Genomic DNA, 18,287 nt, shown 5'->3' with positions numbered 1-18,287 from the left:
AAAGCCTTCCATAGATCCCTGTCTGGGCCCAAAAGGAACTTAATATAAATAGGAGAATAAAGGAGGCAGAAAATACACAATATCTCATATTGCAATTTTCGAAAATTTCGATCTCTCCCAGCTGTAGGAGATTTCGAATTTGAGTCCTATTCCAAAAAGGATTTCTTCTGTCTTCTTTATTTAAGTCCTAGTATTCTAGTAAGATCAGCCCACACTGATATTAGAGTACAGTTCGGGAACCAGAGAGAAGATTTGTGGTCTAGTACTTAAAGCTACACGTGGAGAAGTCGCTAGCCATCTTCAATTCTTTGGAGAATTAATTAGGTATTATTCTACTCCGTAGAAAAGCATGTTTTAGGTTTTCAATATTCTTAAAGCATGATTAATTCAAGTTATGAGCATGATACATGTGATAATTACGCGAATAGATTTTGTCTAAATAATCTGCTAAATAGATCCGATTATTATGTGATTTATTTACATGCTCTTCCGCTGCGTGCACCAACATGGCCTATGCACCATTGCGGATGCTCTAAGAATATTCCCATAAGCGCACTATACAAGTAAGGGCGTATTCACTTTCTTATATTTCATTTTTATCAATTTGGACCCGTCAAGATTTGAGACATAATTGGTCACATATATAATTATGTTCCCCCTTATTTAGTATACTAGAATTGACTCAAGAATTGATCCAAATATTATACTACTAAAATAAAGACTTTGACTTAATAGAATTGTGATTGACAAATTTATCCCTTCAACTGGAAATATGAAAAGGTGAAAAAGTGAAAAAGTGGAGCAAATGTATAAAACCAAGTCCATTTCTTGGTGCACTTTTCAATGCACACTCAAATCTTACCTACTCCCTCCGTCCGCGAATAGGAGTCCCGGTTGAGTTGGGTGCGGGTTTTAAGATAAGTTTGAGTGTAATAATTAAAGTGTGTGATAGTGGAATGTGGAACCTATTTATATTATTATTTGCTTTATTCTTTGGAATAATGAAATCTAACATTAAGAGAGAGAGTGAGAAATTGCAATCAAAGTGGATTAAAATTAATTGCACCTTCTAAATTAAGGGAACAATGAGGTCATTTTTTATACTCTCAAGATAAAATGTCTAACCGGGACTCCTAATGGCGGACGGATGAAAATGGCCAACCGGGACTCCTATTCGCGGACGGAGGGAGTACTTTGCAAGATTTCAATTCTTCCTCAATTGGCATGAATAGTGCGGACTCCACCTCAATCGTAAGGCCCCAACAATTAATTAGTGGAAAGTGAACACAAGAATTGACCCAATTAAACCAAGAATTGCCCAATTCTTTCAAGTGAACACGCCCTAAGTAAATTTCAGCAAATTGTGGATTATAAAAGCAACTCCAAGGGGAGGAGATAAATGAAAAGGGTATATCATATTTATGCCTCTCAAAAGTGCAATATACCTTTTCAAAAAGCAATCAACTCCAAGGATAAAAGGTATATTGTATAGGTAAATGGTTATTTTTTAAAATGTTAGTTGCTAGACTACATATTAAAAGAGAAATATTAAACTGTAATCTAAACATAAAATATTAAATATTAGGTGAGTGATCAATTGCTAACTAATTAGCCATCTCAAACTAAGACTAAATTTTAGCCATTAGATTAGAAGATCTAGTGGTTGAAATAATGCCACATAGATTATATTTTTAATTAAGAAATTAATAAATAAAATTAGAGGGTATTAATGTCAATTCCCTCTTATTAAAATCATCTTAAACCTCTAAATTTACGTAACTCTCTCGATTTAAATTATTTTTCGCAAAAAATATATCAAATTAAAGATAATTTTATAAGGATTCCAACGAGATCTCAATTGCATATGTTCCGACGACGTTCGGATGATGAAATTTGATATTTTTATTTTAGTTTTCGTAAATGTTGATAACCAGATTTTTATCAACAAATACATCAAAAAATCTCAATAAAACCATGTAAAAATCTCAATAAATATATGTGTTGATATTCTAATGTCATATTGTTGATATTTGTAATACACTATGTTGATATAAAAAAACATTCACGAAATTATCATATGATAACATAATGACGATATTACCCTTTTGTTGATATTTCGTCTACTATTTATTGAGATTCGTAAGATTTACTCTCATCCACTCATTTTAAAACTAAAGGTGGAGATTTGGTGTGATTTTGGATTAGAGTGCAATAAGCATTAGAATATGACCCTTAAATATTAAACAATATATCTATGAAATGATATAAAGTATTAAACAAATATATAAAACATAAAAAAATCCTAAACTATTAAAGGCAGGCCGAATATTTAACATAAAATATCCCTAAACTAAATATTTAAAACATGAAAAATCCTTAAACTAAATACTCATACTTATTTAACAAAAAATGTCGTCTGTTTCTACAGAACCACGGCGCATATATATATATTCAACAAAAAATGTCGTCTGTTTCGCAATCCCCAAACTCTCAGACGCAAATATCTTTCTTTTATCTTCTTTTCTTCATTTATATCTTTGATTTTCGTTTGCCTGATATTAAAAAGGAATTACTTGGCTTTGGGAGCAGAAGTGAATGAGGTGAAAGTCCATTCTTGGTGTCTTTTTATTTCGAAAATTAGGTTTTAGAATCTGATGGTATTCTGTTTCTTGTTGGTGGAATTAATTTCATAAAACTAACAACCAATTTAAGAGAATTCAATATATGCTCGGTTTTATCGTAGAGATTTTGCCTCTTCTTTCTCCGCTAGACTCAAAAAACAATTTTTCTATTTTACATTCTCTTTGATGGAGAGGTAAAGATACCTCCTCAAAATTGAAAAAGATATAATATCTCCCCGTTTACCTCTCTCATTGGAAAATGTTTCTCTCAAAAAAAAGGTAAATTTTGCAGTTAATATGATTTACCTTCTCATTTACCTCCATCCTTGGAGTTGTTCTAAGTAAGTAAATTTCAAAAAAAATCTTGAACATCTGATCTGTTAATTAATTTATTAGTAGTATTAATCTTGATATTTTGATAATAATGATTTGTAATATTACTTTTTATTTTAAAACTAAGAACATATTACTTAAAAATAAAATTATATTATTGTCCTATTTATTCTAAACTAGTTAGGGGTAACAAGGTATACACAAAATGAATAAATTCAAAAATTAATTAAATATAACATTACTAATTCAACCCAATTATGTTAGAGACATTTTATCTGAAAAGTCAAAATCATAATTTTTAACTAATTACCATACTCGTGATTCTATGTGTACCATCTTCGGCGCTACTGGTTATCATTTTCAACCTTAAACATCATCACATATATATAATAGGAGTATATCATGATAAATATAATCGGGTAAATTGTTCAATCTGCATTTCTTTTCTGATTCATCTTCATCTTCATCTTATTCTCATGCCATCTCTTTGAAGATTTGATATTTCATCTAACGTTTAAATGATTTCATATTAATTTGTCACTGAAGTGCACAATATTTCCCCAAGATTTAATAGGTAGAGCTAGTTATATGGTAATCAATTTCTGAAATGATATGAACAACTAATGCTTTTTACGTAAAATTAAAATGAAAGGAACGAAATGATTTATGTACGACTACTATTGATTACTTAATCGGAAAAAAAATAAATTTTGACAGAATGGGACAACCACAAAAGGTTCAAGTTTCAACTGTTTCACTTTTCACTGTTGGAGTTAGTCAACTATCATCTTTTTCTTCCTTTAATTAATGCCCACAAAAATGAGAGTTAGTCAACCTTCTTCATAATCCAAAAAATTAAAACAAATCTTCGAAATATATTAATACCTCTCCTATTTATTTATACATACACGTGACACGTATCCGTTTGCACAGTGTGTTTACAATTAAATACAGTTTCAAGACGTTTGACTTTACAATTTAGAAAAGTAATTTATTTATAGCACTCCATAAATATCGTTAGATCTCATAATTCCATTACAAGAATCGATTAAATGGAAAAGAAGATGATAATGGTAAAATGAATGGACATAATAAATCTAGGCAGAGGTCGCTGTCATTCAAGCCTGCATAGAAATCCTCGGAGAAATTTCAAGATTATGCAATAAAACCATTTTTCCATGTTGAAAGTTCAGTCAATTCGCCATTAAATCAAAATCTTACAAACAACCCAAAAATCCCTCCTTTCCAAATCTTCTCCCTTTTTCCCTATTTCCTCTGCACGCGGTTTCAAAATCCACTCGTTTTTCCCCCTTTTCTGTTTTGTACGAATCAGAAACTCAACGACATATAGTACTAATAATTACCAGTTTCTGTTCATTGAATCAAAAAATTGTTGCTGAATTTTCATTCATGGCATCCGCGGCGATATTCTCGTCGCTGAGGCGGCGGAGTTCACCGTCACTGGAGGCGTTCCTGGCTCCGGTGGATCTGCCAGACGACGCCGTTTTGGAGGCTCTGCGCGCCGTTTCGACGTCGTTTTCAGGTAAGGATAAGAAGGCCCCCTTTTTTCAGGGCAAGAATTCGAGATCTTTAATCCGGAAAATCGGCGTTGTCTCTGTCCTCCTCGACGCCCTGAGCGATTTGGGGCTCTCGAGAATTTCTCCCACTGTGTTTCTGTGCTTGAAGGAGTTGTACCTCCTGCTTTACCGGTCGAAAATCTTGATCGATTATGTAACCGGCTCGAGCAAGCTGTGGCTGCTGCTGCAAAACCACACTATTTCCGGTCATTTCCATGATATCAATCAGGAAATCTCAACCCTCTTCGATGTCTTTCCTTTGTCTGAGATTAATTTGTGTGAAGATGTTAGAGAACAGATTGATTTGTTGAGGAAACACTCGAGAAAATCGAGATTGTTAATTGATAGGAATGATGAGTGTAAAAGATTGAAGCTTTACCATTTCTTGAATGAATTTGAGAAGGGGGAAATCCCTGATATGAATGAGCTGTACATATTCTTTGTGGAAAAGTTAGGGATTTGCAATGTGGAGAGGTGTAGAAGTGAGATTGAGTTCTTGGAGGAGCAGATTGTGAACCATGATGATGATCTTGAGCCTAGTTCATCTGTTTTGAATGGATTTGTGGCTTTGATGCGTTACTGTAGGTTCTTGCTGTTTCGATTTGAGGATGGGGATGGGGATGGGGATTTAGGGAAGTGGAAGCGTAGAAACAAAACCAAAGGATTGATCTCGAGAGAGATTGCAGACACATTTGTCACGATTCCGAAGGACTTCTGCTGCCCTATCACGTTGGAGTTGATGCATTCTCCGGTTTTAGTGTCGACAGGGCAGACGTATGATCGTGCCTCGATTGTGAGATGGTTGGAGGAAGGGCATAGCACTTGCCCGAAGACGGGGCAGATGCTTGTTCATACGAAACTGGTGCCGAATCTAGCTCTGAGGAATCTGATTGTTCAGTGGTGTATGGCCAATGGGATTCCGTATGATCCACCGGAGAATAATGCAGACTGTGCGGCTTCTGCTCCTCCGAGCAAGGCTGCAGTTGAGGCAACTAAAGCGACTGCAGCTTTGTTAGTCGAGGAGCTGGCAAACGGGACCCCACGAGCTAAGAATGTGGCTGCTTGGGAGATTAGGCTGTTAGCGAAGACAGGGAGGGAGAACCGGGATTATATAGCTGAGGCCGGAGCCATACCCCTTCTGAAACGGCTGCTTCCGTCTGCAGATGCCTTTGCACAAGAGAATTCCGTGACTGCATTGTTGAACTTGTCGATTTATGACAAGAACAAGAGCAGGATTATGGATGTGGAAGGGTGCTTAGGCGCCATAGTCGGGGTTTTGAGGTACGGGCATACCACCGAGGCGAGGGAGAACTCAGCGGCGACGCTGTTCAGTCTCTCTGCCGTTCATGAATACAAGAAGGAAATCGCGCAGGAAGATGGAGCCGTGGAGGCTTTAGCCGGGATGTTGGTGGAGGGAACTTCCAGAGGGAAGAAGGACGCGGTCACGGCTTTATTCAACCTATCGACGCACCCTGACAACTGCGCGAGGATGATTGATTCAGGCGCTGTGAGGGCGCTAGTCGGGGCGCTGGAGTGCGAAGGCATTGCTGAGGAGGCAGCTGGTGCGATGGCCCTCATTGTGCGGCAGCCAATTGGGGCAGAGGCGGTCGGGAAGGAGGAGGGTGCGGTGGTGGGGCTGACGGGGATGATGCGATGTGGAACACCGAGGGGTAAAGAGAATGCTGTGGCGGCGCTGCTTGAGCTGTGCAGGAGTGGGGGTGCAGCCGCCACGCAGAGGGTGCTCAAGGCTCCTTCGATGGCGAGTCTGCTGCAGAGTGTGCTGTTTACGGGGACGAAACGAGCGAGGCGGAAGGCGGCTTCGCTGGCGAGAGTGTTTCAGAGATGTGAGAATAGCTCGTTGCATTTTGGGGGATTAGGTTTGGGGTATGCATTTGCTGGCAGAGATACAAGCTTTGCTGCTGATGTTTCAATGCCTGTCTCCATTTCAGTGCCTGTGTTGTAGTGCTAGCCTCCACATTTTCTGCTGTTTATTTACCCCATTCTTTAATATCCCCTCTCTTTTTTTGCTAAATCTGTAATAGTTACAAAATTTATTTAAATAGTATACATGGAAAGGGGGTTATACACAAGTTATTTATGTCTGCATTGACAATGTTTGTAAGTTGAATGAATAAGTATGTATCATCAATCTGAATATCACAATCTTAAATATACATTTGAGTTACTACACATGTATATATTTGGTAAGTAGGTGTACTAACACAATCTGCTTTGATACAGGAAATATTACTATCTTCAAATATATGAAAAGTTATGGTATACTAAATAGGCTATATTGTGGACTCCTTATGGTTAATAATTTGAAGTTTGAACAAAAAAGCAATTGCACAATTAAGAGAAGAATAAATCCAAAGTGATAAAGTTTATTTCTTTCCCTTTATTTCATTTCTTCCTTTTCTTTACCACCTCTTTCCTTCTCCCCCTTCATTCTTTATGGCCCAAAAACATGAAAATCTTGATTTAAGTTATAATTTGACAAAAGTAAACAATAAGAAAAGCAGTATAAAGAGGGAAAAGTGGTCAGGAAATCTGAGGCGGGCCTTTCTTTTGAAATCATTGGCATATTATTTCCATTTCCCTATTTACTCAACACCTATAACCGCCACTTTCAACTGTCCAAACACAGTCTCAGCAACCTCAAAAATCTAACAACAGTTGAAACTATCACTGATTAGATCCCAAAATGAAATGGGGGAGAAAGGCATCTTCACCACCTTCATTTGGTAGCTCGGTCATCACTCGAGTACTCCCAGCTTCTTGGTTTTCTAAGTTCAAACCAGCAGGCAGCAGTCTTGACACTGGCCCGGGGAAGAAGCAACAAAGAGGGAAGCTAGATTTTTCGACTGTCAACTCGTCTTTGCCTGCTGGCTGCAGACAAGCCAGATTCTACAGGTTGGATGACGATGCGTACTGGACCCTCTCATTCCGCAAAGACAGAGGGGTAAGAGGTTGCGAAGGCAGGAGGAGGAGCAGCAGAATCAACCCTCTCTGGTATGATTCTGATGACGAGTTTCTTGTTGCAGTCTCTGGTTTCAGGGAGGCCCAATTGCCCAGAAAAGAATTGGAAACCATTCCTGAAACAGACACCATCAAGATGAAGCAAGAGCGATGCACTGACACCGTTCTTCGAGAGAAGAGACGTGATCGACTCAAGAAAGATAACATAGATGTTCGGCGCTCAAGAAAACTAAGAGGCAGAGTTAAGAGGAAGAACAGGAAAGCAGAACTCGGAGTGAGACTTGATGAAGGAGAAGATGAGTCATCTAATCTAGAGGAAGAACAAGCATCTCCAACACAACTGCAGAAAGCAGATCAAGTAAAAGAGGAATCTCATGATTCAGCAGTTTCTTATTCAAGAAACCATCAAAATATCTCTTTCCAAACCTTTGGCTGGAGTTCTGATGGGGAAGAAGACGAGGACGACCATGTGAGTCCAGACCTGGATGGCAAGGGAAGTGCTGCGACTTCTGAGAGGCTGTCAACTTCAAAGTGCCAAAATTTGGAAAACATGAAGATTGAGGAATTTAAGAAGAAAACTGAGGAGTTTCGGAAGGAGGCTGCATATATAACCAGGAGATTTCGTAGCAGAAAGGTAAAGCGGAACAGGAAGAATGCTCGTGGCTCGAGAACAGAAAGCAGAATTCAAGCACTCAAAGGGATAAAGTCGAAGAAGAAGGAGAGGGAGAGTGAAGAGGAAGCAGTAGAGAGCTCCACCATCTCCAACAGTTTTGCGGTGGTGAAGAGTTCCTTCAACCCACAACAGGATTTCAGAGATTCAATGGTGGAGATGATCCAGGAAAAGGGAATCAGGCACCGCGAAGAGCTCCAAGAACTCTTGGCTTGTTATCTGACACTGAATTCTGATCGACACCATGATCTCATCATCAATGTCTTCCAGCAGGTATGGTTTGAGCTTCAGTTGCTTTAAAGAATGAAAAACTCAGTAGCAATACAATGTATGGCGAACAGATTTCCTTACTAGCAGTTGATACTATTTACGATGAAGAATTTCACTTCAGTAAAATAATAGTATGTGACACAAAGCTATTTGGCAAGCAAAGGCAGCCCTCCCAAAAAAGTATATTCACAATGAATGATGATATAATTTCAGTTACATAGTTTCAGTTCAATACCATGCAATCGCAAATGAAAAATTGGCATTTGATTAGAAACAAGTGTTGCAAAAAGTGCACCTCATATACATTAAAGAACCAAGCATCTTTACATCTCCACGACAACTAACATGTCGCACATTCATTACAATGTGCATGCTCAAACCAGGAATAAGCAAGGAGTTCGACATAAAAACTCAAAAGCAGTATATCTGCATGCAACACACAAACTCAAAAAGTTAAGAAGTATTCCTCTACTATACAACCAAAACAATGTGTACAAACCGAAAATTGCAGCACAAGTTCAATGATAATATGTGCAGGAGGCGAGGTTATATAACAAATGTCTACCTACTGCGTAATCAAACGTCATCTCTAAATCAACATCCATAAGCATAAGATATCATCAAAAAGAGGAACCTACTGTAGGTCAAGTTTTTTCCGCTGGAGTAAGATGGCCCAACTGTTCCGCAAGGTTATTTACACTCCTCATGTTCCACCAGGGCACCCCATGATCACCTGGTTTGTTTTCATTCTTCTTGCCATCAGCATTCTTCTCTGACTGAAATTCAGATGAATTGTTTGAGCCAGGATTTTCCGTAAGAAACTGTTCCCAAAATACATCATTCACCCCTGTTCGTACATTGGCTGCTGTCACTATTGCCTCCTCTTCAGTTGGAGGTTGCACCTCCGGAGCACTAACAGCTCTAGGGGTAGAATTCATGTCAATTTCCGGTGTCTTTCCTCCAACATCAAGATTGAGTTGGGTGTAAGATATGCTGGGGCTGAGCGCACAGCTCGTTGATTCAACCAACTCCATCGATGAATCAGATTTTCCCAAGTCTTCACCAACCTCAAAAATTATTTTCTCCCAGAACGACACAGATGAATCCATCTGTTCCAACAGTTCCTTGTTTAAAGTCAACAGTGCATCAGCATCTAAACTGTCCAGTGACAAATTTTGTGAAGATGGCCGCTGACTATCTTCATTGCTGGTTTCTTCACATAAGTAACTGTTTCCAGGAAACCTTCTCTTTCTATCATGGCCTTCCATTTGCGGCATGAGATCAGGTTGGTGCAATGTCTCAGCCAAAGAGGACAACATACTTGCATGATGTTGTTCCACATTTTGTGCGCGTTCAGCGAGAGCCCTCATTTGCAACATAAAATCTTGTTTCTCCTCTTTGTGTCTACGCAATTCCACGTTGAGCGATTCTTTTTCACACTTGAGCCTCTCAATATCCTCTTTATATCCTTTCCTTTCTAACTCACTCATGGGAGGTAAGGGAGCCAGATTCGGTGTTGAGTGGCTGTGAACAGGCTTCCGTCTATGGATATTCTTCAAAAGGTGGAGCTGACCTCTAACAAAACCTTCATTTGCAAATTCCCATTGTTCAGGATCGACTTTTCTGAATCCCTAATAACACATAAAAAGGCATCAACAAACACAGATAAGCTATGAAAAGAATCTTGGATCAAGCAAATGTAAGAGCACATATCCTAAATGCATTCAGTTGTTGAGAACAAACTACTCACATATGTATTTAGCTGCCTAATAAAGCTGGAGAAATTGTTGTGCTTGAAGTATCTGGGCAGAAGCACCCTGGAAAACTCTGGAGGGTTCCACACAATGAAACTCGTGTTACTCTGACTCCAAGATACAATCGAGTCTGTAGATGGATCATCCACCATCTCATACGTCTTAGCAAGGAAAGGCGCCACCGAGTTAGAGCTACATGGAGCCTCATCCATCATGGTAACTTTACCTCACAATAACAGAGCCCTAAAGTATCAACAAAAGATCAACTAGAGAACCAACTCAACAGCCTCCTAAAGTTCAAATTCTCCTTAATTCAGTCTTCAACTTCCCCAGAACATCAACTGGACTATCTTTTCATTTCACATTAATAATAGTACAGTCTGCAGCTCCTTAAGCATCCGAATCAAAGCTAAAAACATTAGGAAAAAAAAAGTAAAACTAAAAAAAAATCCAGAAAGGAAAATCCCACCCCCTCAAATCGAATCCCCCAATAGCTCCCAAATTCCTCAACGTCCAATATCGCCAGTAACTCGAGTCGACAACAAGTCAAACGCAATAATCAAACCAATCCGCAACTACACCCTGCAATTCTACCGATTAGAACATGAATGCTCAAACCAGAATAAATGGCCAAAAATTAATAAAATAAAAATATACTACTCCATTACTCACACATCAAAGTCGCTCGAGCAATTAAGTGTTGCCCAAATCTTCAAGTAAAAGCATCAACTTTGACACTGACGCGTTCACGGACTCCACCCAGAATAGAAGATACAAATGATTTATGCAAAAACAGTATGTATGTGTTTCCGCGAATCAGCTGATAAAGAATCAATATGGTTATGGTTAAGTGTGGCTTGTTATATTGGGAACTGATCGAGGTGGGGTTTCTAGGTTTTACACATTGGATTGGATTGAATTTGGGGGAACTTCTGCAGAAATCATCTTTACTTGATAAACAATCATCCTTATCACATGTGTAGGCTTGAGGTAGCTGATAATTACTTACACACCCCTCAACTGTTGTAGAGTAATGAAACTGCCCCGTTGTTTTACAAATTTATTGAGACGATGCATATCAATTTTATTCATCCGATTTTAGTACTTTAGGAACCATGATCATCAGTTTTGGTTCAACATACGAAAAAAACAAAGAAATTTGAATAAAATTGTAAAACCATAAAAAATTGTTAAAATAAAAAAGTCGGGCAAAATTAATTTCAAACTAGAAGTGTATCCGTTCAAAATCGGAACTGAGCTTATTTGCGGAACCGTGAATCCTAGAAAATTTATTACACATGTAAAATTAATATTATTAAATCAAATCCAATTGTATACTACATGCTACCTTGAAATCTATACTCAATAAGCACGCAACCAAATTCATTAGCGACACAATATTATTCAAATAAACACAAAACTCAATATGATATGACATTCACACGACAACAATATATAATGATTAATAGTACATGGTTTCCACAATTAAAATCTTACAACAATTAGAGCATCCGCAATGGTTGGCTAGCGACCGGCTAGCCGATTCTTCGGGCTAGCCGATCGGCTAGCCGAACCATTGGAGGCGGCAAGCGGCTAACCGGCGAGACGATCGGCGTGGGCTGGCCGATTGGTGGGCGCTGGCCGATGCGCTAGCCGATCGGCTAGCCGCCATTGTGGCGGCCCGATCGGCCAGCGCCGATTTTTGTGTTTTTTTTTTTCAAACCTATATAAACGCGATTTTCGTTTCATTTTCATTTGCACCACTTGTTTTAACGAGTTTTCTCTCTCTCTAACTTTCTGTTCAAGAGCATTATCGAGCGATGGATCACGCGGGTGGTAGCGGTAGCGGTAGTGGTGGGGATCCTGAGGAGTACGAACGGAGGATGAACGAGGCTATGGAGGCCTACATGAACCGCGGGATGGAGCGGTACATGCCTATGGTGGAACAGCAGGCGATACCTCGCCCTCCACGAGTTGTCCACCACCGAGCAGTGATTGATCGGGATCACGTAGCTGCACATCAGCGGCTGTACGACGACTACTTTTCAGAGTACCCGCGGTTTCCCGCCAACATGTTCCGGCGGCGTTTTAGAATGCGCAGGGAGTTGTTTATGCGCATCGTTGGGGCATTGGAGCGTCAATATATGTGTTTCCGCTTCAGGCACGATGCGGCGGGCGGACCCGGCCACACCCCTATCCAAAAGTGCACGGCGGTAATCGGGCGGTTGGCTACGGAGCGCGCGAGACATGTGGGATGAGTACCTCCACATCGGTGAGTCGACAGGCCACGAAATGTCTGAAGGATTTCGTGGGGGCGTGATAAGCGTTTTCGGTGAGCCGTACCTTTGAAGCCCTACTCCCGAAGATTGTCGGAATTTGATGCAGATGCACGGGGAGAAGCATGGGTTCCTCGGGATATTAGGCGGCATAGATTGTATGCATTGGGAGTGGAAGAACTGTCCGACTGCCTGGAAGGGGGCCTACACGACCGGCTACAAGTCAAAGAATCCCACGATAATCCTCGAGGCCGTAGCTGATTACCGGCTGTGGATCTGGCATGCGTATTTTGGGGTAGCCGGGTCGAACAACGACCTCAACGTCCTGAACTCGTCTCTCCTCTTCAACGAGAAGTGCCAGGGCGTCGGTCCAGCCGTCTCATTTGTGGCCAACGGCAACCGGCATGATATGGGCTACTACTTGGCGGATGGGATATACCCTCGATGGCCGGTCTTTGTGAAGACGACCAGACAAACAAGTGATGAAAAGAAGGCCTACTTTGCGGAATGACAGGAGTCGGCGCGCAAGGACGTGGAGCGCGCATTTGGTGTGCTCCGGTCTCGATGGGCGGCAATTAAGGGTCCAACGCGTTTGTGGGATGTCGGATGCGTTTCCCAGATAATGTACGCCTGCATTATCCTGCACAACATGATCGTCGAAGACGAAGGCGTACAACTGACTAGTTGGGTCGGTGACGATGAAGCCGGTCCAAGCCACGGAACGGCCACCCCTAGTGTACGACGTGGGGTACCTCTCGATGAAGCCGGCCGCCTCAAGGAATTTGCCAACATGCGCCAAGTGGATTCTCATATTCAACTCCAAAAGGATATAATTGAAGAGTTGTGGGCACGGAGGATTGCAAGGCGATAGTTTTTTTTCTTTATTATGTACCTTTTTTAATGTAATTTTTTTTATCTATGTACCTTTTTTAAATGCAATTAATGAATTTTCCCGTATATGTCTCGTAAATTTAATTCCGTAATTTAATCGTAATTTTAATTCCGTAAATGTAGTATATTTTGAATTATTTTTATTGCGGCTGGCCTATGGCTGATGTGGCAGGTGGATTTTTTAGTGTTGCTGACGTGGCAGGGGAGAGAATGGCTGGCCTATTGCTGGCCTAAGCAGCACCATTGCGGATGCTGTTACAATAAATATAATCTACTCAAGTGATCAATTATAAAAAAAATCGACAATGTGCAACCTTGACTAAGAACAATGTCTTAGTTCACTGGCATGTGTTCGACCAATGGTAAAGGTAAGGATTGCAAGTCTATGACTATGAACTCTGGGGACGTAGGTGTAGATGATTGGAAAAAACGAAAACGGCCTTAGTTCTAAATTCTAAATCTAATAAAGTGTAACAAAAATTTTAAATATAATACTAATAATGAAAACAATAATATTATTGCTTATGGGATTATCGGTCTAAAACCAATTTGAACATAACTAAAAATTATCGTATTTTATATCGATAAATCCAATAAGGCCACAAATCTAATAAATTTTGACACCAATTTATTAATTATATGTGTGTATATTTTAGTACTTAGTAAGCAAGCCAACAAACAAAAGGGCCTATGTGCAAATTTCACAAATTAAAAGCCTTTTCTTAATATGGAATACAGCTAACACCGTAGATCGCGAAAGATCATTTGATTTTTAAGACACCAATTACGTTGTAGATGTGTGATTAATTAATACTTTAATAACTAATAAACCTCCGATTAATCTAATTGGCCTATAGGGTTGATGTTGATGTTCCACGTAGTGCTTTTATCACTGCATGCGTTGGCCCTCAATTTACTATTTCATCTTAATCTAATTAGGGTGTTTTTTTTCCAATTTTGTGACGCTATATCATTTAGATAATGTTCATCTATTGATTGGAGAAGGGGAAAGCGTGTGACTTTTTATTGGCGTGGAAATTTCAACGCGGTTTCGGCGTTTCTATTTTCAGAAAATAAATTGCAATAATGTCTTGTTAATGGATGTTCCATCAAGGGAAACTAGGGACAAAGTTGGAACTTGGAATCATATCCAATCATTAAATTTTATTTGAATCTTCTCAAGGAAAATTGACCTGTTTTTCCCTAACTAGTACTAATACGGATCATATGTGAAGGATTAAAAGGAGGTAAATTCTAAATAGCAATCTACTCGCTGGCGATTACATGCAAAATTCTAAAATTTATTTATATTTTATACACATTGTTATATAAAAGCTCCTATTAATAATCTAAATTACTTATAAATTTATTTTTAAGGTAAATTTTAAAAATTTAGCCTCTACTCACGTTCATTTCTTCGTCCGCCACTGTCTATACTTCGAATTTATGACATGATTAGAGTGGTTGGGTGTGTTTGGCAAATATATATCGATTTAAACCCATTCATCTGTCGTTTTTGTTTGTTTTGGGTGTGTTTTGCAATTTTATATCGATTTAATCATTTGTTTTCTTTCAATTTGGCAGTTTCAGAAAATGGTAGGTTCTCATTCTCAATAAATCGCACTATAATTAAAAATCGAGTGCCGCCCGCCCCCACACACCACATTTCCAGCTATTTTGCCGCCAATTCCACATATTTTTGTTTTGTTTTTCATTTTATGTGATTACAACTAAACTAAGAAGGTGCATAAAAGGGATAAAACTACATATCTAATAAGTTGGAGGTTGAGTTATTAGATCAATAAGAAATTAAATGATTTATAAAGAAAATAATCGCAGACCATAAATGATGGCGTGATGATGATGGCAATATTAAACGGTGACATGCGCTCATCATTTGCTTTTATGTTAAAGTGTCAACCAATTTACTTTATAAATTCTCAACCAATAGGGTTCACTTCTCGGATCATAAAATACTTTATATATAGGATTAGGTGTGAGAAAATATCTGAAAATCGAAATTTCAATTTTGGTTCTAATTGTATGAGGTTATTGGAATCCAAACCAAAGTCATGCCCAACAAGAAGAAGTAAATAATTTAATTTTACTAGAGTATGAAAACTTTTTGCTGAGATTCGAACACTAACCTATCTTCATCCAACAAAAAAGTGCATTCTACAGTAAATGATAAATCTTTACTCGAAGGAATTTTTTTGTTTAATTACGGGTGTTCCGAACTCGCATTTGGCGAAATCCGACTAATCCCACTCGACCGGATTTGTAGATTAAGACCGAAAGTATCGCAGCGGGTGACGAGGTTTGAACCCGTTACCTCAAGATCACCACAGCTCCAAGCTACCAACATACAACCAATTGACAGTTGAATGAACTCATTAATGCTATACAATCTCCCATTCCAAATTAATTACCATTTTTGTACACATTCTCAAGAAGAACACTAAAAAATACTCCTATGAACTTTCACAAAATAAAAATTCCAACATACTAAAATTAATTTCAAAAGTCCTTTTCTAAGAGAAAATGACATAATCATAATAAGAGTGTAAAAACCATGTTCATCACGACGTTTATACGAGATGGTGTCTAGATAATACTTAGGATCTTAAATAAGTTTTGATATTTTAATATCCAACATCGATTTATCTAAAATTTCAAACGCACAAAACCTCATTAGGCAAGAAGGCCCATACCATGCATGACGGGCCAACAGGCCCTATTTAGGTAAATTTAAAAGGTTACTATATTTATGCCCAATTAATTTTATGTTACGATGCTATTTTTGCTATCAATTGCGCAATTACTATTTGAGTATTTTCCTTGTGCAAACATACCAGTTTCAACTTCCAACGAAGCAATTTATTTCTTATATCGAAAGTCAATCCGCCCAAAATATATCATCGTACATAATGATGATTAATCAACGAGTAATCTCGACAACATCCATGTTGCTAGTGTAAAGAGAGGTCTAAGCTCCTAGTAACATTTTGTTTGAGGTATTGCCTTCATTTATTCTCCGATAAACATAAAAATTTATATAAACATAAAAGGTTTAAATGAAATGAATGATAAAGTATATGGTCAGACATACTAATCTTTAAATCTGTATCAATTAATAATTCAAAGTCCTAATCCACCACGCACGTGCAATTGGTTTAATACAAACATGGCCCCACCTCCAGTTGTCCGCGTTTTGGCCTACTAATGTCAAATTTGTAATTTAAACATGCAGTGGCATATCATGTTTCGGACAAAATTTATTATCACTACGATGTTAATGTAGAAAAAATAAAAAGTAATACTCCTTCCGTCTTATAATAGGAGTCATTATTATTATATTCACTGAGTTTTAAGAAAATATAAATAATAATGAGTTGGAAAAGTTAATGTAATATATTACTATTTTTTTATATTAGTTATATAATAATAAGTGAGTGAAATGAGTTAGTGGAATGTGAGACTTACTTACTATTTATGGTAAAAATAAAGTGTAACTCTTATTTTGGGAGGAACCAAAATAACAAATGGTGACTCTTATTGTGGGACGGAGAGAATAAGAACGAGTCATACTATGCCATCTAAATTGTGAGGTCTAAGGACCGTGATGGACGTAATACTGGGGTCCAAATTATTATTCCCTTCGTTCATAAAAAAATAATTTTATTTTTATATTTCCGTTTGTCCTTCAAAATTAATTCCATGCTAAAAATAGAATTTATTATTCTTTTTTTTTGTTTATATCTTCTACTCTATCCATATTTTCTCTTTTTTTTACTTACTCACTTTATAATTTTACTCTCATACTTTAACAATTTGAAATTATAACCCATGTTGACCATCAATTGGACTATTGGTGAATGAAGAGAGTATTAACAATTATTGTGTATTTTTAGCATTTACTCCATAATCTTACAATAACAAAATGAACACAAAATGAAAAAAAAAATAGAATTAGGTTTCATGGACAAATAAAATATTGTAGCAAGGTACACCATCATGAGCTTGTGAACAGTTCAATAAAAATAAATTTTCGCAATGTCCTTATAAGGTGGAGATCCTCTACTATGCTATATAGCACAACAGTCCCGCTGTTATTTCATACATAAATAAAAAACCAAATAAATCTATATTATTTTATTTCTGCATTAGATACAGGAGGGACTCCTGTGCTATAGTACAACACAACAGAAGATCCCCATCCATCATTATCTTTGGTCATACAGTTTAAGCATAAGAAATACTACAAAAACATCATCCTCGGCTGATTTCAGTTTCTTTAAGAAAGTTCTCTTTTGGATTTTAAATTTTTAATTATTTATTGAAATTTTGTAGTGTTCTTACTATTAATATGAAAAAGTATACTTCCTCAATTTATTACTCACCCCGTCATTATAAATAAGTGAAACGTATTCTTTTTTAGACACATTCTCTTTTATGTTAAAAAAGTATTCTCTCTTATTTTTTTTCACTCTTACTTTATTTTCTTTAAATTTAATTAGTAAACACCATTACCTAAAACCTGAGTACAAAAGAATCACATTACAGACGGATAGAGTATTAGTAATTTTAATTGTAAAATCAAATTAATTTGTACTTAAATTAGTAAAGGAAGAGATAGTTAAAAATGTAATTGTAGATATTATTTATAGAAACGAAATTTATTAGAATAAATACTTATTAAAATGATTAGTACTAGTAATTAATTTTATAAAGAGTCCAAAATAGAAAAGTGGAGTATAGGGTGGTATTTTGTTATGAAAACTTGTTGAAGACATTACTAATTTCATTCTCCATTTTTTTGCAGCTGTCTCAGCTCACCCCCAACACCTGTCCCCACTTCCAAAAGACTAAACACGTGCGCGAGCCGCATGACTAGGCATACTAGTTACATCAGTGGC

General features: G+C 37.7%; 3 protein-coding genes across 6 annotated transcripts; 2 read left to right on the top strand and 1 right to left on the bottom strand.

Annotated features, from left to right (window-relative positions):
• The first annotated feature begins 4,048 nt into the window (after positions 1-4,048).
• On the top strand, positions 4,049-6,716 carry LOC125215124 (U-box domain-containing protein 17-like). Its single transcript, XM_048116446.1, has one exon. It carries the CDS (start codon positions 4,365-4,367, stop codon positions 6,492-6,494), a length of 2,130 nt encoding a protein of 709 aa, XP_047972403.1. The 5' UTR covers positions 4,049-4,364; the 3' UTR covers positions 6,495-6,716.
• A 302-nt stretch (positions 6,717-7,018) lies between these two features.
• LOC125215125 (transcription repressor OFP3-like) lies at positions 7,019-8,663 on the top strand. The gene has a single exon (XM_048116447.1). The coding sequence runs from the start codon at positions 7,236-7,238 to the stop codon at positions 8,478-8,480; it is 1,245 nt and encodes a 414-aa protein (XP_047972404.1). The 5' UTR covers positions 7,019-7,235; the 3' UTR covers positions 8,481-8,663.
• A 36-nt stretch (positions 8,664-8,699) lies between these two features.
• LOC125215126 (heat stress transcription factor A-4c-like) lies at positions 8,700-11,151 on the bottom strand. Of its 4 annotated transcripts, none has more exons than XM_048116449.1 (4): positions 10,877-11,149; positions 10,201-10,786; positions 9,089-10,081; positions 8,700-8,876 (listed from the first exon to the last, which is right to left on the bottom strand). In XM_048116449.1, the coding sequence occupies exons 2-3, from the start codon at positions 10,417-10,419 to the stop codon at positions 9,095-9,097; spliced, it is 1,206 nt and encodes a 401-aa protein (XP_047972406.1). In that variant the 5' UTR covers positions 10,420-10,786; positions 10,877-11,149; the 3' UTR covers positions 8,700-8,876; positions 9,089-9,094. The 4 variants fall into 4 exon arrangements, with proteins under 4 accessions (XP_047972406.1, XP_047972408.1, XP_047972405.1 ...); XM_048116451.1 differs by having other exon boundaries at positions 8,731-9,226; positions 9,308-10,081; positions 10,877-11,151; XM_048116448.1 differs by having other exon boundaries at positions 8,731-10,081; positions 10,201-10,447; positions 10,674-10,786.
• Positions 11,152-18,287: the final 7,136 nt, after the last annotated feature.

The sequence above is a fragment of the Salvia hispanica genome, chromosome 3 (genome assembly GCF_023119035.1).
Source record: "Salvia hispanica cultivar TCC Black 2014 chromosome 3, UniMelb_Shisp_WGS_1.0, whole genome shotgun sequence".
Classification (NCBI taxonomy): domain Eukaryota; kingdom Viridiplantae; phylum Streptophyta; class Magnoliopsida; order Lamiales; family Lamiaceae; genus Salvia; species Salvia hispanica.
This window is presented reverse-complemented; position numbering and strand designations above follow the sequence as displayed.